Source organism: Salvelinus fontinalis, chromosome 9, assembly GCF_029448725.1.
Source record: "Salvelinus fontinalis isolate EN_2023a chromosome 9, ASM2944872v1, whole genome shotgun sequence".
NCBI classification, from domain to species: Eukaryota; Metazoa; Chordata; class Actinopteri; order Salmoniformes; family Salmonidae; genus Salvelinus; species Salvelinus fontinalis.
The window spans coordinates 52959262-52977905 of NC_074673.1; the positions used below are offsets into that span (position 1 = coordinate 52959262).

General features: G+C 41.7%; 1 protein-coding gene across 4 annotated transcripts; it reads right to left on the reverse strand.

Annotated features, from left to right (window-relative positions):
- Positions 1–319: 319 nt before the first annotated feature.
- bbs4 (Bardet-Biedl syndrome 4) lies at positions 320–17074 on the reverse strand. 4 transcript variants are annotated; one of them, XM_055934861.1, is made up of 16 exons: positions 16967–17074; positions 16199–16250; positions 14861–14940; positions 12157–12220; positions 11915–12026; positions 11606–11678; positions 11379–11432; positions 9973–10100; positions 8027–8081; positions 7856–7924; positions 7601–7753; positions 7010–7181; positions 6441–6510; positions 6145–6280; positions 3734–3803; positions 320–3241 (listed from the first exon to the last, which is right to left on the reverse strand). In XM_055934861.1, exons 1-16 carry the CDS (start codon positions 16988–16990, stop codon positions 3093–3095), a joined length of 1461 nt encoding a protein of 486 aa, XP_055790836.1. In that variant the 5' UTR covers positions 16991–17074; the 3' UTR covers positions 320–3092. The 4 variants fall into 4 exon arrangements, with proteins under 4 accessions (XP_055790836.1, XP_055790834.1, XP_055790835.1 ...); XM_055934859.1 differs by having other exon boundaries at positions 3614–3803; XM_055934860.1 differs by lacking the exon at positions 14861–14940 and having other exon boundaries at positions 3614–3803.
- Positions 17075–18644: the final 1570 nt, after the last annotated feature.

The window sequence follows — 18644 nt, forward strand, 5'->3', positions numbered from 1 at the left end:
TTCAACGTTTGTCCAGGGGGGATAAACCTCTATGGGTGAAGTGAAAGTAGGTAAGGGTTAAAGGTTGTTAAAACAGAAAATATATATTTTTAAAAAAGCAACAAAAACTTGACTGTTAAGTTGTCCCTAGTGGATGGAATGGAAGGCATCTCCCGATGTCCCGGGGACCTGAACAATCGTTGATTACTGAATTCTATCTGGTAAGATCATGTTGGTGCTGATGCATGACATTGGGGATGTATGATAGGCAACCTAGTCTTTGAAAGTCTGATCTGTGATGAATTTATTATGTTTGTACTGGTCAAAAACAGTGTGCTAGTCTTTTCAACATTTTATTGAGGAAAAGCTGTGTGCATTAAGGATAGACACCTGTCTCAAATAGGAGCCTGTCTCTAATAAACGCCGGTTATGTTCAGTGATTGAAGCAAATAAACATCCAGACTTAATTTAAGTTTAGGGGTATTTGGACCACATCGTGTTGGCTTTCCAAAAGCATTTTTTCTTATGAAAGGCTGAGAGGATGAGACAACACTCAAGTCAGGAACACTAACAGTTTATACATTTTTATACCGCGGTTTTGTTGAACATTCAATTCTGATTGGCTGAAGAGTGCTTGATAGGTGGGCATACATTTGATTAACCATTCAGTTGCAAAATCCTCCAGAGTTACACCTTTGTGTATTCAGACCCCTTGACTTTTTCCACATTTTGTTACATTACAGCCTTAATGAATACGTTTCTTTCCTTAACAATTTACACATAATACCCCATAATGACAATGAGAAAACACGTTTTTAGAAAGGTTTTCAAATGTATTAAAAATACCTTATTTACATAACTATTCAGACCCTTTGCTTTGAGACTCGAAACTGAGCTCAGGTGCATCCTGTTTCCATTGATCATTCTTGAGACGTCTCTACAATTTGATTGGAGTCCACCTGTGGTAAAGTCAGTTGATTGGATATGATTTGGAAAGGCACACACCTGTCTATATAAGGTCCCACTGCAAAAACCAAGCCATGATGTCGAAGGAATTGTGCGTAGAGCTCAAAGACAGGATTGTGTCGAGGCACAAAACATTTCAGCAGCATTGAATGTCCCCAAGAACAGTGTCCTCCATCATTCTTAAATGGAAGAAGTTTTGAACCAAAGACTTCCTAAATCTGTCTGCCAGGCCAAACTGAACAATTGTGCGAGAAGGGCCTTGGTCAGGGAGGTGACCAAGAACCAGATGGTCACTCTGGCAGAGCTCCAGAGTTCCTCTGTGGGGATGGGAGAACCTTCCAGAAGGACAACCATCTGCATCACTCCACCAATCAGGCCTTTATGGTAGAGTGGCCAGATGGAAGCCACTCCTCAGTAAACGGCACATGACAGCCCGCTTGGAGTTTGCCAAAAGGCACCAAAAGACTCTCAGACCATTTGAAACAAGATTCTCTGGACTGATGAAATGCCTGAATGCCAAGCGTCATGTCTGGAGGAAACCTGGCACCATCCCTACGGTGAAGCGTGGTGGTAGCAGCATCATGCTGTGGGGATGTTTTTCAGCGGCAGGGACTGGGAGACTAGTCAGGATCGAGGGAAAGATGAACGGAGCAAAGTACAGAGATCCTTGGTGAAAACCTACTCCAGAGCGTTCAGGACCTCAGACTGGGGCAAAGGTTCACCTTCCAACAGGACAACGACCCTAAGCACATAGCCAAAACAACGCAGGAATGGCTTTGGGATAAGTCTCTGAATGTCCTTGAGTGGCCCAGCCAGAGCCCGGACTTACACTTGATTGAAAATCTCTGGAGAGACCTGAAAATAGCTGTGCAGCGACGCTCCCCATCCAACCTGACAGCTTGAGAGGATCTGCAGAGAAGAATGGGAGAAACTCCCCAAATACAGGTGTGCCAAGCTTGTAGTGTCATACCCAAGAAGACTCGAGGTTGTACTTGCTGCCAAAGGTGCTTCAACAAAGTACTGAGTAAAGGGTCTGAATACCTATGTAAATGTGATATCAGTTTTTTATTTGTAATAGATTTGCAAAAATTTCTAAAGACCTGTTTTTGCTTTGTCATTATGGGGTATTGTGTGTAGATTGATGAGGGAAAAAACTATTTAATACATTTTAGAATAAGGCTGTTGTTACGTTCCCCAGTTTCTGTGTTCTGTTTTGTATTTGAGTGTGTGTTTCAGGAGATGGCTTCCTGAAGTACTCCCCAACCAGCTGATTGGTCAACCCCAGGCTAATTGGTGATTGGAGCTGACCCCGCCCCCTCGTCAAGAAGCAGCTGACACTAATCACCATTGCCACCTGAAGATAAAAGCCAGTGTTCTGCCCAGAAGAGGAGAGATGAGGAGAGAGAGAGGAGATGAGATGAGATTTGGAGTAGAGATTTGGAGATTGAGAGAGAACTTAGATTGTGATATAGTGTGGGTTGTGTATCAGAAAGTGTGGTATGTAATGTTGTTGGTAGCAGTTTTTCTATGTCCTGTGTTTGTGAGTGTTTGTGAAATCATTAATAATTACTCTGTTTCATTTGTTCCCAGGGGGGAAGGAGAAGGCACTTTGTGAGTGCTTAGGCAAGAGGCCCGCGGGCATACATATACCCGTAGTATATTTACTGTCTAGGCACACTAGGTAAGACCTGGGCGGACCACCCCCTGTATTTTGGTTAGGGCACCAGACGGTGCTAAGTTAGTTAAGTGGGTAGGCAGGTTAGATAGGAGAGGGGGAACTTTGATATTTACTTTCTTTGCTTTGGTTCCGTCCAGCCCCTTTTCCCCATATTACAGTGTAAGAAAATTAATTCTAGTAAACGGTAAATTCTGCTTTTGTGTCATCCTTACTCGCACCTACAGTCCATACCTCTTGCACTTCAGAGAGTTGAGTTGTAGCAGGGAGTTGCGTTCCCTCTTCTGAGGCGTGCGTAACAGCTGTAACCTAACAAAATGTGGAAAAAGTCAAGGGGTCTGAATACACTAACGTCTCCCCCTACTTTTATTCAAAACATCTTAAACCTGCAATTAACAATCCAACCCCAATACAGTACATACTATTCAACTATACACTGCTACGCTTCACATATAGCAGTGGATCATGGACCCTACTCAGCCACAGGTTTAGACTTGCTCTTCTTTTCTTTGGCTTTGGGATCCTCTGACTCAGGGTCCCCCAGGGGAGGGGAAGGGGCATTCTCCACATCATGCTCTTCATCTAGCGGCGTGGAGGTGGACTTGGGTGGAGCCTTAGAGCCTTAGGGATGAGATAAAGGATATTTTTCTCTTACAACGTCTGACACGCATTCCAGTGGAATCGTATCACATGGAAACTAAAAACTTTCTACTTCATGTCACTTTGTGCAGTGGTGGACAACCGTTAAAAAAAGGTAGGATCATATGCAATCTGTGTTTGATCAAAGGTGCAGCAAAAAAATCAAGTAAGGTTTGGTGTCTGGATATGGTTGATCCAGACCAGCCTACTGCAGAACTCTATTTAGAGAAAGATGATATGGAATTACAACTAGAATCCAAAAACTCATAAATTAATGGGTGAACGAAAACATTCAAAGGCAGCAACATGGCGTCCATCTCTAAATTTGACCTCCGCTTTCACTGCCACACACACCTGCAGCTAGCTGGATGCTTTTGCTGGCAGCTGAAGACATGGCTTGCCCAAGGGCCTGGTTGGTGCCCAGGGGTTGCAGGGACGTTGTCTTGGAACGCTGACCGACTTTGGAGTCCTTACCTGGCTTGGTCCACACCGAGGTCTCTCCCACCTGGAGAGCAGATGCCAACTTCTGGGCCATCTCAATGAGCTGGGACAAAAAGGGTACAGACCGCTCAACATTAGGGATATGTGTTAGACTGGGAGCCAGCTTGAAGTGTTCAAGAAAGGAGCCCTGCTTCAGTATCAGAACATGGAGAACACGGTCAACACACTGACTTTTTATGATGTGATTGTGGATCTATCAGGAGTCAACAGCACTGATGTTTTATTCCGGCTTTTTCAGTACCCATTTTCTACTTCTTGGTGTTAATGACATTGCATTATGAGCAACATGTTGCATAACATCATTACTGCAGTGCAGATTGCACTGGTTACACTTTATACCTAATCCTCTCCAGTCTATGATGTGTTAACTCTTAAAGGGTCAATACACAGTTGAAACAATAACAAAATGACACCCTGCCTCGGTTTTGGTAAATTCATAGAGCTATTTATGCAAGGACTGACATTCCAAGATAAAGCAATTATATTTTTAAAGCTATATAATGTTTGTGGTAAAACAAGCTTATATTTTGGGTTTTAATGGTGTACGACAGTTGAACTAAGCTGATGAGCAGGGGTGAAAGTAAGACGAAGGTAAAGAAATAGTTGGGATACACCGTACCGGTAAAACATGAGCCTATCACAATTTTTTTTTAAGATCACAAGAAAACTATGCTATTACATCGTCATTTATTATGACTGCCTGTCAGCCGCATTAAAAATATGGTAGGCCTATATACTCCAAAATGCGGTGTGGTTCGACGTGAACACAAAAATAACTGTCCGGGACCGAGATCCGCGCGGACAGCAGTGGACTCTTAAATCAATGTTATTACCCTTTTTGGTATTTTAATAGACGTCTTTTTCCATTCATCAAATGGCGTGTGCACATTGCACTGTTATAGATGATGGAATTATTTTAAAGTGGACAAACATGGGCAGGTAGCCTACTTTATGAAGTGATTTGTTTGACAATCAGATGAAAACATCATGCCACATTAAAAGGTCAAACATTTTTATAGTTAAATAACATGGTCTTTACTCTTAAGTGTACCAGGAAGAAACGATGGGTCTTTCTCAATAAGCATACTACCATGCCATCTCATGCTCCGAGTACATTCTCAGAGGACGTTCTTGTGAGGAAGAGTGTAGAGAACGCATAAAACATTACATTTGAGCAGCACTTGCACTCCCTCTACTGTATTACCTCACGCTGCACCTCCCCATTCACTGAACTTTCATCCAGCCAGGACAAATGGTAACAATAGAGACGAAACAAGATACACAAAGCATATGTTTTACTTCATTATTATCAGCTAGCTATATGTGAATCGTAATAATCTAGCTAGCCAGCTAGTTAAACAAGCAAAAATGACCTAAAATGAATGTTATGCAAGGTAGATGTCAATTCTTCGTGGGTAGCTACTAGTTGGCGGCCAATTATTCGTGGCTATCTAGCTAGCTAACAGTAGCTAGCCAGTTATCCTTGTTGACTTACTATGGGCATACCCATTCACTCAACCTTCTTCCAGACAGGACAATGGCAATAGACAAAACAAGATATACACAAAGCAAACATTTTGCTTCATAACTATCAGCTAACTATTTGCGAATCATAACCTAGCGAAACAGTTTAACAGGCAAAAGTTACCTAACACTAATGTTATGCCAGGTAGATTTCAATTATTCGTAGGTAGCTAGTTGCCAGTTATTTGTGGGTATCTAGATAGCTAACAGTAGTAGCTAACCAGATAGCCCTATTGACTTACTATGAGATTTCGATCTTCACTACAGTGGGTATTGTAGGCAGGTAAACATGCCAAAATTAACACAGTATGTATTTATCAAGATAAAATATTGTAGTCAGGCAACATATGAGATGTGAATGGGCAACATTTTATTGCTGAAATCTGGGTTTATTTTCTCTCGCTTCAGCTAAAATAATGGTTGATTTCAAGTAGTGCTGCGCTATTTTCTACATAGTTCTACATATTTATGTGCAAACTTTCTATTGAAGCTTGCATCGATGCATGCTTTAAATATGTACAAACGGAGTACACATCCGAGAAGTGCCCTCCAAGCTCTGTTTCGTGTATTTTGATTTAGACTCATACTCCAACCCTCCCGTGCTCCAATTTGCATGCTCAGAGCAGGGTAGTATGCATTTTTGAGAAACATCCTATATCTACTTTCACCACTGCTTATGAGGCATGTATAAGTTATATTCTTCAAGAATCAATGAGTATACAGTATATCACTCATTTATAAGTCCAAAATTGTATTGATCAATTGCGGATTGCCCCTTTTAAAGAGTCTGTGAGTAATGGTACCTCAAAAACACAGACATGTACGCATGCACGTTCACACACACACACACACCTACCTACCTCTGGGTCAAATTCTTCATTATGGCTGCTTTCCATCACTTTACTCTCCATCTCCAGGTACTGTTCTGTGGCTCCTTTTTTGTCTCCTTGATTGTACAACAGGACTGCGAAATTCAGATTGATCAAGGGGTTACAGCTGTGAAAGATAGGCACAGAACAGTATACATTAGTTTAAGAACTATTAGACAATAGCTTTTGTAATATTAAAAGGCCTGAAAATGTAGGATTGAGGATGACACCCCCCTCCCCCCACCCCGCCGTTCATAAAAAAAAATGAATTCAGGTAAAATACTTACTCATCCAACAACACTGCTTGCTCGTATGATCGCTTGGCATTCTCCCCGTCATCCATATTAGTAAGTGCAACTGAAAGAACATTTTAAAAATCTGATTGTCAATCAGTCATGACCAATAAGCCATGATGACATTAGAATTTAGACACTGCTTTAAGCCACAAGAAAGTACTTGTCCACAGGAAATTCAATAAATTGGAATGGACATTCAAATGCAAGTGGGGGAAAATAGAAGAAGAGAAACACATCAGGCAGTGCCTGCTTGATGCCAAGTCAACAAGGTTAAAACTACAATCTGGGATTAACAGGCAATATATATATATAGAAGCCAAGAAATGAGCGAAACAGGCAAAAAAAAAGTATGTGTTGAAAGACATTGAATCGGAGATGGCAGCCATAAGGAAAAACACGAGGTAAATTTGTGAAACTATAGTATCACTGAAAATGCCCAGGGGAGCATACATAAAAATCATCCCTGTATGGTGGCACTAAGGGTAAAAGTAGGTTACTACATTTTACAAGCTACTTTGCCCCTTGGTGCCACGGTACTTTTGCAATTAGTTCTCCTGTACCTGCCAGCAGCATATAGAGCTCTGCCATCTTTGGCTGCAGATTGACGGCAGCACTGAGGAAGTGGAAGGCTGAGGCGTACTGCTGCATGGTGAGATGCACCAGGCCCAGGTTGTACAGGATTTTCCAGTCAAACGGAGACAGGTAGTTGGCCCTCTTCAGACAGCTGATGGCCTGAGGATGTGGAGGAATAGAAGATAAAAGGCTAGAGAAAGACTGTATACCCAGTAGCTGGTTATGTCAATAACACAAAGTGAATGGTTTAGATTTGTAGTGGTCGTAGTTTCACAAATGCATTTCTATGTGGTACGTATTCGTAGATGTTAGGTATTTTCTCATTCTTTTTAAAAATAATTATGGGACTGACAGAGACAAATATTGGTTATGTGTAACGGTACCTCAAAACACACACACACAACCCTCTGGGTCAAATTGTGAACTATGGCTGCTTTCCAGCACATCAAATATTGGGATCAGACTGAAAATGTGGCATCGGTTGGCCAATTGGTCGGAGGGAAGTCTAGTTCGAAATGAGTCGGAGAGATGGAGCGAAACAGGCAAATTGGAGGTTGTCACCCCATGAATTTCCCTACCGCCACATATTTCTTATTTCCGAAGAAGCACATGCCAATGTTATTCCAGAGGGGTGAGCTCTCAGGTACAGCATAAGCTGCCACGCGGTACTTATTCATGGCAACATCATAGTCCCCATGCGTCTGCATCATGCTGCCAGCTGCCAGTATGGCCTGAAGAGAGTAAAACACACACACACTGCTGCAGTGATATTTAAGTAAGTTGCAAATATAGCATCCAATAGGATAGGGAGTATTAGGGAGGGCCTCCCCTACCTTAAAGTTGTTGGGGTCATACGTCAGGGCATTCCCAAGGTGTTCAAAGGCTTTCTGATATTTGCCTTGCTGGAGAGGAAATAAACTGATTTAGTTTCAAACTCACAAACATGACTTGACCCATCATGGTTGGAGTGTGATCTTAGGAGGGACTGAAAGGCCTCGACTTACCTGCATGTATAGCAGGCCAAGAGTGGTGAGAAGATCCGTGTTTTCAGGAGAAAACCTGAAATAAGAGGATTTTTTATTTACTCAACCTTGACCACAAAAAGTGGTCTAAGCTGTACCGCTAGAGATCTTGGTTTGAGTCCGGGCTCTGTCGCAGCCGACCGTGACCGGGAGACCCATGGGGCGGCGCACAATTGGCCCAGCGTCGCCCGGATTAGGAGAGGGTTTGGTCGGCAGGGATGTTCTTGCGGCATCGTGCACCTACAACTCCCGTGGTGGGCCGGGTGCAATGCACGCTGACACGGTTGCCAGGTGTACGGTGCTTCCTCTGACACATTGGTGCGGCTGGCTCCGGGTTTAGCGGGCAGAGAGGCTTGGCTGGGTTTGTTTCGGAGGACGTAGGACTCTTGACCTTCGCCTCTCCCGAGTCTGTACGCAATTTGCAGCTATGGGACAAGACTGTAACTACCAGTTGGATACCATGAAATTGGGGTAAAAAATAATTTACAAAAATTACATAAAAAAAACAAAAACAGGATGGCCCATTTAACCAGGTCAGAAGACCTCTTTCCCAATGACATAATGTATGTTCGTAGATGGCCTAATATACTAACTACGTGAACTAAGCAAGCTCATGGAAATAACGCTAACAAACATTTCCTTGTTAATCTATATGTAACATTAAAACAACACACAGAAAAACATATACTGTAAAACTTCAATTAATAGCCCGGGCATTTACTTGCTTAAATCACTGAACACAACAGGCGATTATTAGAGACAGGCTTATATACTGAACAAAAATATAAACGCAACATGCAACAATTTTAAAGATTTTACAGAGTTACAGTCAATTGAAATAATTTAATTAGGCCCTAGTCTATGGAATTCACTTGACTGGGCAGGGGCGCAGCCAAGGGTGGGCCTGGGAGGGCATAGGCCCACCCACTGGGGAGCCAGGCCAATCAAAATATTTTTTCCCCACGAAAGGGCTTTATTACAGAAAAAAATACTCCTCAGCAGCAGCCCCCCTCAGAAGATCCCGCAGGTGAAAAAGCCGGATGTGAAGGTCCTGGGCTTAGAGGACGGTTGGACGTACTGCCAGATTCTCTTATGCCACACCTGCCAGGTGTATGGATTATCTTGACAAAAGAGAAATGCTCACTAACAGGGAAGTAAACAAATTTGTGTACAACATTTGAGAGAAATACATTTTTTGTGCGTATGGAACATTTCTTTGATTTTTTATTTCAGCTGATGAAACATGGGACCAACAACTTTACATGTTGCATTTCTATTTTTGTTCAGTATATTTTAGCAAGGCATCCATTTCCTTAATGCACACAGCTTTTGCTCATTTGCATAGTTCATTTTCTATTAAGGTATCTTTACTTTTACTCAAGTATGACAACTGGGTACTTTTTCAGCCACTTTTGTTGTTTTTTTGTTTGCCAGTTAGCTAGCGGTTCTCATCTGTTAGCAGTCAATGGCTAGCAGTTTCTTACTGGTGATAAAAAGGGATGATTGCCCTCATTTTTTTATCATTACTGATTTATTTTATGTAACAAATCAGACATTAAAAACTGTCAACAATTCATGGTAATCTTGTACACAATTCATTTAGAACCGTCATTTATTTGAAACAGGCGTTTATTTGCTGAAATGTGTGCTTATTGTGTGCCTACAGGCAGCTATTCGAGACTACGTTTAATTGAAGTTTTACGGTAGATAATAAAAGGGAACAGATGAGCAATAACCATTCTCAATCAGTCATGGAAATGCCAACACACTCACTCTCACAGACTTTAGTGGTCCTGTGTGACTCAGTTGGTAGCGCATGGTGCTTTCAACTCCAAGGTTTGTGGGTTCAAATCCCGCTGGGGCCACCATCCATAGGAAAATGTACACACAAGTCGCTTTGTATCTGCTAAGTCCCATATAATACTCACTCAACAGCACTCCTGTACACGTCGATGGCTTTGTCAGTGTCCCCTTCCAGCAGGTGAATCTTTCCCAGCATCATGTAGGTCAGGTCGTGCTTGCTCAACTCCAGGGCGATGTTCAACTGCTCTTCTGCCTGGCAGTGCACACAAGCACACAGCTTTTACTTTCATTAATTTACAATGTTGGTGTTTGAAACATTTTAACAATACTACACTGAACAAAAATGTAAACGCAACATGCAACAATTTCAAAGATTTTACTGAGTTACAGTTCATATAAGGAAATCAATCCATTGAAATACATTTCATTAGGCCCTAATCTACAGATTTCACATGACTGGGAATTCAAATATGCATCTGTTGGTCACAGATAACATAAAAAAAGGTAGAGGAGTAGATCAGAAAACCAGTCAGTATCTGATGTGACCGCCATTTGCCTCATGCAGCGCGACATCTCCTTCTCATAGAGTTGGTCAGGTTGTTGATTGTGGCCTGTGGAGTTTTATTCCACTGCTCTGCAATGGCTGTGCAAAGTTGCTGGATATTGGCGGGAACTGGAACATGCTGTCGTACACGTCGATTCAGATCATCCCAAACATCCTCAATCGGTGACATGGCTAGTGAGTATGCAGGCCATGGAAGAACTGGGACATTTTTCAGCTTCCAGGAATTGTGTACAGATCCTTGTTACATGGAGCCATGCATGATCATGCTGAAGCGGCAGATGAATGGCACGATAACGCGCCTCATCAGGATCTCATCACGGTATCTCTGTGCATTCAAATTGCCATCGATAAAATGCAATTGGGGTCGTTGTCCATAGCTAATGCCTGCCCATACTATAACCCCACCGCCACCATGTGGCACTCTGTTCACAATGTTGACATCAGCAAACCGCTGATACACGTGGTCTGCGGTTGTGAAGCCGGTTGGAAGGTATTTCCAAATTCTCTAAAACGATGTTGGAGGCGACTTACGGTAGAGAAATGAACATTCAATTCTCTGGCAACAGCTCTGGTGGACATTCCTGCAGTCAGCATGCCAATTGCTCGCTCCCTCAAAACTTGAGACATTTGTGGCATTTTGTTGTGACACAAAACTGCACATTTTAGAGTGGCCTTTTATTTTCCCCAGCACAAGCTGCACCTGTGTAATGATCATGCTGTTTTATCAGCTTCTTGATATGCCACACCTGTCAGGTGGATAGATTATCTTGTCAAAGGAGAAATGCTCCCTAACCGGGTTGTACACAAATTTGTGCAAAACGTTTCAGAGAAATAAGAATTTTGTGCCTGAGGAACGTTTCTGGGATATTTTATTTCAGCTCATGAAACATGGGACCAACACTTTACATGTTGCATTTATATTTCTGTTCAGTGTATTTTCAAGAGGGACTAAAAGATGTAACTTACACTGTTGAAGTCTTTGGTATAGATGTAGCACACACCTAAGTTGTGGCTGATCTCCTTCAAGTAGAGAGGTTGAAAAAGGGGCATTGAAAATGTGATAGCCTGTAAACTATATTTCTTATCTGGGAATCATAAATACGTAAAATGTGGAGTAAAACTTTTCATACTTACATTTTTTTTTTTTTACTGGTCTTCACAAAGTAGTATATTTATAAACCAAAGTTACTTACCCAGTCTTTCTCATTGAGCTGTGAAGCCTCATTGTAAACCTCTATGGCAGCCTTATGCTTACCAAGGAGAAATCTAGAAAAGCAAAAAATGAACAAAATGTCTAAATTGCCAAATCATATGTACATACCTGGGATTCAGACTTAGGAAAGTAAGCAATTTTCCATGGATCAATAAGAGTTAAAAAAAAATTGTATTCAGATATATCTTGCATGGGCACAACACACACAAAGGCAGCAAATATCTTAGCAAATAGCCTTGACGCTTGAATTATAAAAAGGCCCCGATTTTTCGAAAAGTGTGCTCCTCACAGGGATCTGGCCACTTGTTTGAGGTTATCCGAGCTGCCAGGGTTGAGTATTGCACAGCTCTGGAACAGGTCCAGTGACTGCTGGATTTTCCCTTCCAGGCGAAGGATTAAAGCTGAACAGAGAGAGACAGACAGGTATCCCATCATGCTGTGAGAATCTAACATTTGGTCAGTTACACCTGACCTATTGTAATATACTTGTAACGATTGAAATGGTTCTGTTCTGATAGACAATCGCCATACCTTGTACATAGATGGCATATTCACACATCCCCCCGGTTTCGTGTAGCTGCTCTTTGATAATTGACTGAATGAAAAAGAGGACAGCATGAAATTATACACTTTCAACAAATGCATGTTCCTGTCCATTGTTTTACAATGACACTTTATATGCAGTGTTGGGGAAGCTACTGTGAAAATATACACTGCTCAAAAAAATAAAGGGAACACTTAAAAAACACAATGTAACTCCAAGTCAATCACACTTCTGTGAAATCAAACTGTCCACTTAGGAAGCAACACTGATTGACAATAAATTTCACATGCTGTTGTCCAAATGGAATAGACAAAAGGTGGAAATTATAGGCAATTAGCAAGACACCCCCCAAAACAGGAGTGATTCTGCAGGTGGTGACCACAGACCACTTCTCAGTTCCTATGCTTCCTGGCTGATGTTTTGGTCACTTTTGAATGCTGGCGGTGCTCTCACTCTAGTGGTAGCATGAGACGGAGTCTACAACCCACACAAGTGGCTCAGGTAGTGCAGTTCATCCAGGATGCCACATCAATGCGAACTGTGGCAAAAAGGTTTGCTGTGTCTGTCAGCGTAGTGTCCAGAGCATGCAGGCGCTACCAGGAGACAGGCCAGTACATCAGGAGACGTGGAGGAGGCCGTAGGAGGGCAACAACCCAGCAGCAGGACCGCTACCTCCGCCTTTGTGCAAGGAGGTGCACTGCCAGAGCCCTGCAAAATGATCTCCAGCAGGCCACAAATGTGCATGTGTCTGCTCAAACGGTCAGAAACAGACTCCATGAGGGTGGTATGAGGGCCCGACGTCCACAGGTGGGGGTTGTGCTTACAGCCCAACACCGTGCAGGACGTTTCGCATTTGCCAGAGAACACCAAGATTGGCAAATTCGCCACTGGCGCCCTGTGCTCTTCACAGATGAAAGCAGGTTCACACTGAGCACATGAGCACATGTGACAGACGTGACAGAGTCTGGAGACACCGTGGAGAACGTTCTGATGCCTGCAACATCCTCCAGCATGACCGGTTTGGCGATGGGTCAGTCATGGTGTGGGGTGGCATTTCTTTGTGGGGCCGCACAGCCCTCCATGTGCTCGCCAGAGGTAGCCTGACTGACATTAGGTACCGAGATGAGATCCTCAGACCCCTTGTGAGATCATATGCTGACACATGCACATTTGTGGCCTGCTGGAGGTCATTTTGCAGGGCTCTGGCAGTGCACCTCCTTGCACAAAGGCAGAGGTAGCGGTCCTGCTGCTGGGTTGTTGCCCTCCTACAGCCTCCTCCACGTCTCCTGATGTACTGGCCTGTCTCCTGGTAGCGCCTGCATGCTCTGGACACTACGCTGACAGACACAGCAAACCTTTTTGCCACAGTTCGCATTGATGTGCCATCCTGGAGGAACTGCACTACCTGAGCCACTTGTGTGGGTTGTAGACTCCGTCTCATGCTACCACTAGAGTGAGAGCACCGCCAGCATTCAAAAGTGACCAAAACATCAGCCAGGAAGCATAGGAACTGAGAAGTGGTCTGTGGTCACCACCTGCAGAATCACTCCTGTTTTGGGGGGTGTCTTGCTAATTGCCTATAATTTCCACCTTTTGTCTATTCCATTTGCACAACAGCATGTGAAATTTATTGTCAATCAGTGTTGCTTCCTAAGTGGACAGTTTGATTTCACAGAAGTGTGATTGACTTGGAGTTACATTGTGTTTTTTAAGTGTTCCCTTTATTTTTTGAGCAGTGTAGTTTACCAAGCTACCAATTACTTCACACTGGAAGAAGTTAAGTTACACTAAAGCTAACCTTTAAGGTCCAATGCAGCCATTTGTATCTCAATATCGAATCATTTATATGTAACAATTAAGTACCTTGTGATTGTTTTCAATTCAAATGGTCAAAAATAAACAAAATTAGCTTCTTAGCAAAGAGCATTCTCAAGCAAGAATTTTGCTTAGGACTGTCTGCGAGTGGTCTGAATATAGAGATCCTATTAAATTACGTAATTAAAGTATTACTGAATAGCCGTTAATGGCAGAGAGTTTAGAACTCTTTCTTATTGGTCTATTAAGTCATTTACCACCTGGTGATGTCACCAGGAAGGCCAAAACTTGGTCTTTTCAAACAGCTCTTACACTAAAATGGCATTATCATCATTTTTGTTACAATTTCACAGTATTATCAGTGTGGAAATATATATAACACACAGAAAAATCAAGTTTTGACTGCACTGGGCCTTTAAGAAAAATACAGTTACTTAATTAACTAAAGACACGTTGAAAGACACTTCGAAAAACTACATCCAAATTACGTAGTAAATTATATCTAAGTGTCATAGAATACAAATTGCAAGAACAGATCACTCTGGAGGCAGATGTTAACAGAATGTTTAATTTAGCCTATTAAACACAAAAACTGTTTCAAGTGTAGGAAAGTTCGATGTCAAAAACAAAAGGAAATTCTTGCCTACTTCATCCATATTTTATTTTTGCAAAAGAACTAGTGAGTAGTTCGCTACAGTAAAAGTAATGAACTACTAAAAACACTACCCATATCTGAATTTAGTTCAACTACCACCAAGCTACTACAAAATGTAGTAAATATACTGGTTAAATACATGTAGTTCCCTACTCCCAAACACTGTTAATATGACACTTTTTCCACAGAGACAGAGACCTAACAAACAGATGTCCTCCTACCTTACAGATCTCATAGTCTTTACGGATGTAGTGAAGGTGGATGAGCCAGTTTCTTCTCTCCAAAATAGGGAGCTCAGGTGCTGAATAGAAATAAAGGCAGATAAAACCCAGACCTATCTAAAGTATGTCATATCTCCAGTAATTTCAATTAATTAAATATGCTGTTTGATTTGAAAGAATATGACTTATAAATAGAGGTGCAATATGCAATAGTTACTGCAGTTCAATAATTACTATTTAAATGAATGATATACCAATTGATTATTGAAGAATATAACTTATAAATATCTCAAGAGCTATGAACAACTGTCTTAATGGCCCAGTGCAGTCAAAAATGCGATTTTCTTGTGTTTTATATATATTTTCACAATATGAAGACGAAATAAAAATGAAATCGTGAAAATTATAATGCCCTTTTAGTGTAAGAGCTGTTTGAAAAGACTGCCTGAAATTTCAGCCCGTTTCCGTGGGTGATATCACCAGGCGGTAAATTAGCTGCCAATAACAGCTAGTTTTCAGTTTTTCCGTCAGACCCCTCCCAAACATTCAGCAAAATTCTTGCTTGAGAAATTGCTCTTTGATAAGAAGCTATTTTAGTTCATTTTTGACTATTTTAATTGAAAACCACAGTAAGATACATAATTGTTACCTAGAAATTATTTTATATTGAGATAAAAACGCCTGCATTGGACCTTTAAGCAACCATAACTCTAAATAAAAGGTTGATCCACCCCTCTGTGGAGGGGTGGACGTATGTTTAAAAAGTTATTTCCAGGACATCAAAGGCACTAAGGAAGCAAAGTGAATTGACAAACACAGCCTTGCCTTCCAGGCAGCTACCAAATCTGGTTTAGCTAAAGCTGTTCTATTTTGGTCTAATCCTCTTCAAAGGGAAATGAACCTGCTCAATAATGACACTTAGTGGACAAAAAGAAACCTAGTCAAAAACCTTTCTATTGCATTTCTAATGCATGCAAACAATATATATCTTTACTAAACCTTTAGTGTGGATTGAATATACCCATGAAGTAGTCACCTGTAATGTTTGTATTCAGTGCAACGCAAATTGGACAGCCTGAATTAAATCTGTGTAATTGAATAGTGGCAGCTACAGCTCACATCAGAGCTGTAGGCCTACATACTTCATAAAATAAAGGGATAATGGCTACTGTAGAACAGTTTACATCAAAGAACATGTCTCCGGGAAATTGGAATGCTTGGTAAGATAGTTCAACTTTCAAGCCCAATGTTGTACATTTCTCTCTCAGTGTAAAATAGTTAGCATATTTGTCAGTAATGTCAATCTAGGAGGCTTCAATATGGGTTTGAACAACAAACCTTTTTTCGGACGAGGCTTCCTGATTTCAGAAGCTGGAGGCAGTTGAACATCCTGGGAAAGACACGCACAAACCATGCGTTACAAAACACATCATCATCACATTTGTTGCTCTATACTGAAAGTTCTCATCCAAAACAAAGTCATAGGCCAAATGTTTGACTCAGAGTAAATCAATATTTGTACTACAGTATTCCTGACGCAAGGCTACTTTATACCTCTTTCAGAATGACACAAGTGCAATATGGGTTAATTCACTCTGAGTGCAATTACAGTAGTATTCATATTGACACACATGACACGACTGACATGCAGTGTTGTTAAGTTGCAGCAGAGAAGCGAAATAGATGCAATCAATTACAAGTAATCTGTACAAGCCTCAACAAATCTAACTGATGATTCAAATAAAATCAGTATGCATTGCATATTTTATTTATGTAACCTTTATTTAGCCAGAGTGATTGAGAACTAAGTCTACAAAGAAGAGGTGCACAAGCTGTACATTTGTTATTTAAGTCTACAATATTTATCAGAAAAGCATTATTTTTGGAGGCTACATGGGGAGCAGATTGACGTATCTCGAGGTGGGACGCATCTTCTCGATACAACACGCACCTTTATAAATCTTGCAAGGCAAGTCAAACTCTCTATCAGTTAAGGCTAAAATAATGGATATACTGATCTATTCGCTAAATAAATGCTGCATATAACACAACTAAATGCAAATGTGCAATGGCAATTTGTTAAATTGTTCTAATTAAATGGCTTACCGCTACGGGATTGTCGTCTGCCATGTTTACTTCTATGGTCGGGTTCTTCTTCTTTGATGAGGTTTAACGGCAGTTGGCGTCCAATAAAATGTTGCATTACCGCCAGCTACTAGACTGGAGTACAACTCCCTTATACTTTCCTTGATAAAATAAAATAAACAAATACCCTACCATCTAACACTGCACTCACAATGTTTTAAATTATAAAATGTAACACCACCCTACTCCACTATTTTAATCTATTTAGTCCTACCTCAGGCCAACAACTTGAAAGGATGGGACACCACCAGTTAACAAACCCTGTAACTCTTCTGATTTTAAGTCTTGCACACCCAAATGCCTCTCTGCAGCTGCCACCAAAACCTACATTTTTTGCGATTTATGTTCCATCCCTACAGTACAGTTGATAACTATTTCTATAAATGCTAAAAATCCAATCTTACTGAAACATATATCACTTGTTGACCGATCCCTCTGTGCTGGTACAGATCTACTACTCACACCACTCCTCTCAGGAACCCTCCCCCTTGACCCATCTTCCTCTACTTTCTTCACTACCTCAGCAAATGCAAACTACGGCACTACTCTAACCCTGGAAACCTCAACCTGCCTCTCTCGCACGGGACATTTCTGATACCCAGCCACATGGGCACCCCTACAATTAATACACTACTGTCCCCAATGCTACACATTCCTTTGTCTCAGGCCTTTCTGCACACTTCTCACACCTAGAAACCTCCATCCTACACACTGCTGCCACATGCCCATAACTTTGACACCTGTAGCAACATTACAGCACAAAATCTCATACAGGATAACTTTAATATCCTAACATCACTTTGTCGGCCAAAGACTCAACGTCAAATCTCAAAAGAACAGACAATGACTCTTCTGTTTCACCATTCACGCCACCCTGTCTGCGTCGCACCAAACGACGAGCATCACAAACATCAGGAATCTTCCCCTTCAGTTGGTCAGGTGGCACATTTGTGGCCTGCTGGAGGTCATTTTGCAGGGCTCTGGCAGTGCTCCTCCTTGCAAAAAGGCGGAGGTAGCGGTCCTGCTGCTGGGTTGTTGCCCTCCTACGGCCTCCTCCACGTCTCCTGATGTACTGGCCTGTCTCCTGGTAGCGCCTCCATGCTCTGGACACTACGCTGACAGACACAGCAAACCTTTTTGCCACAGCTCGCATTGATGTGCCATCCTGGATGAGCTGCACTACCTGAGCCACTTGTGTGGGTTGTAGACTCCGTCTCATGCTACCACTAGAGTGAAAGCACCGCCAGCATTCAAAAGTGACCAAAACATCAGCCAGGAAGCATAGGAACTGAGAAGTGGTGTGTGGTCACCACCTGCAGAACCATTCCCTTTTTGGGGGTGTCTTACTAATTGCCTATAATTTCCACCTTTTGTCTATTCCATTTGCACAACAGCATGTGAAATTTATTGTCAATCAGTGTTGCTTCCTAAGTGGACAGTTTGATTTCACAGAAGTGTGATTGACTTGGAGTTACATTGTGTTGTTTAAGTGTTCCCTTTATTTTTTTGAGCAGTGTATAAATTTATTCTGTACAGGCTTCCTTCTTTTCACTCTGTCATTTAGGTTAGTATTGTGGAGTAACTATAATGTTGATTTCTCCTATCACAGCCATTAACTCTGTAACTGTTTTAATCCTTA

What these genes read in the sequence shown, in the direction of transcription:
- bbs4 (XM_055934859.1), bottom strand. Translation starts at nt 16,990, where the DNA reads ATGGCAGACGACAATCCCGTAGCG. An exon ending in TTGGCCTGCTATACATGCAG is followed by an intron (nt 7,925 to 8,026) that starts GTAAGTCGAGGC and finishes TTTCCTCTCCAG; the next exon opens with CAAGGCAAATATCAGAAAGC. An exon ending in CAAGCAGTGTTGTTGGATGA is followed by an intron (nt 6,281 to 6,440) that starts GTAAGTATTTTA and finishes TATCTTTCACAG; the next exon opens with CTGTAACCCCTTGATCAATC.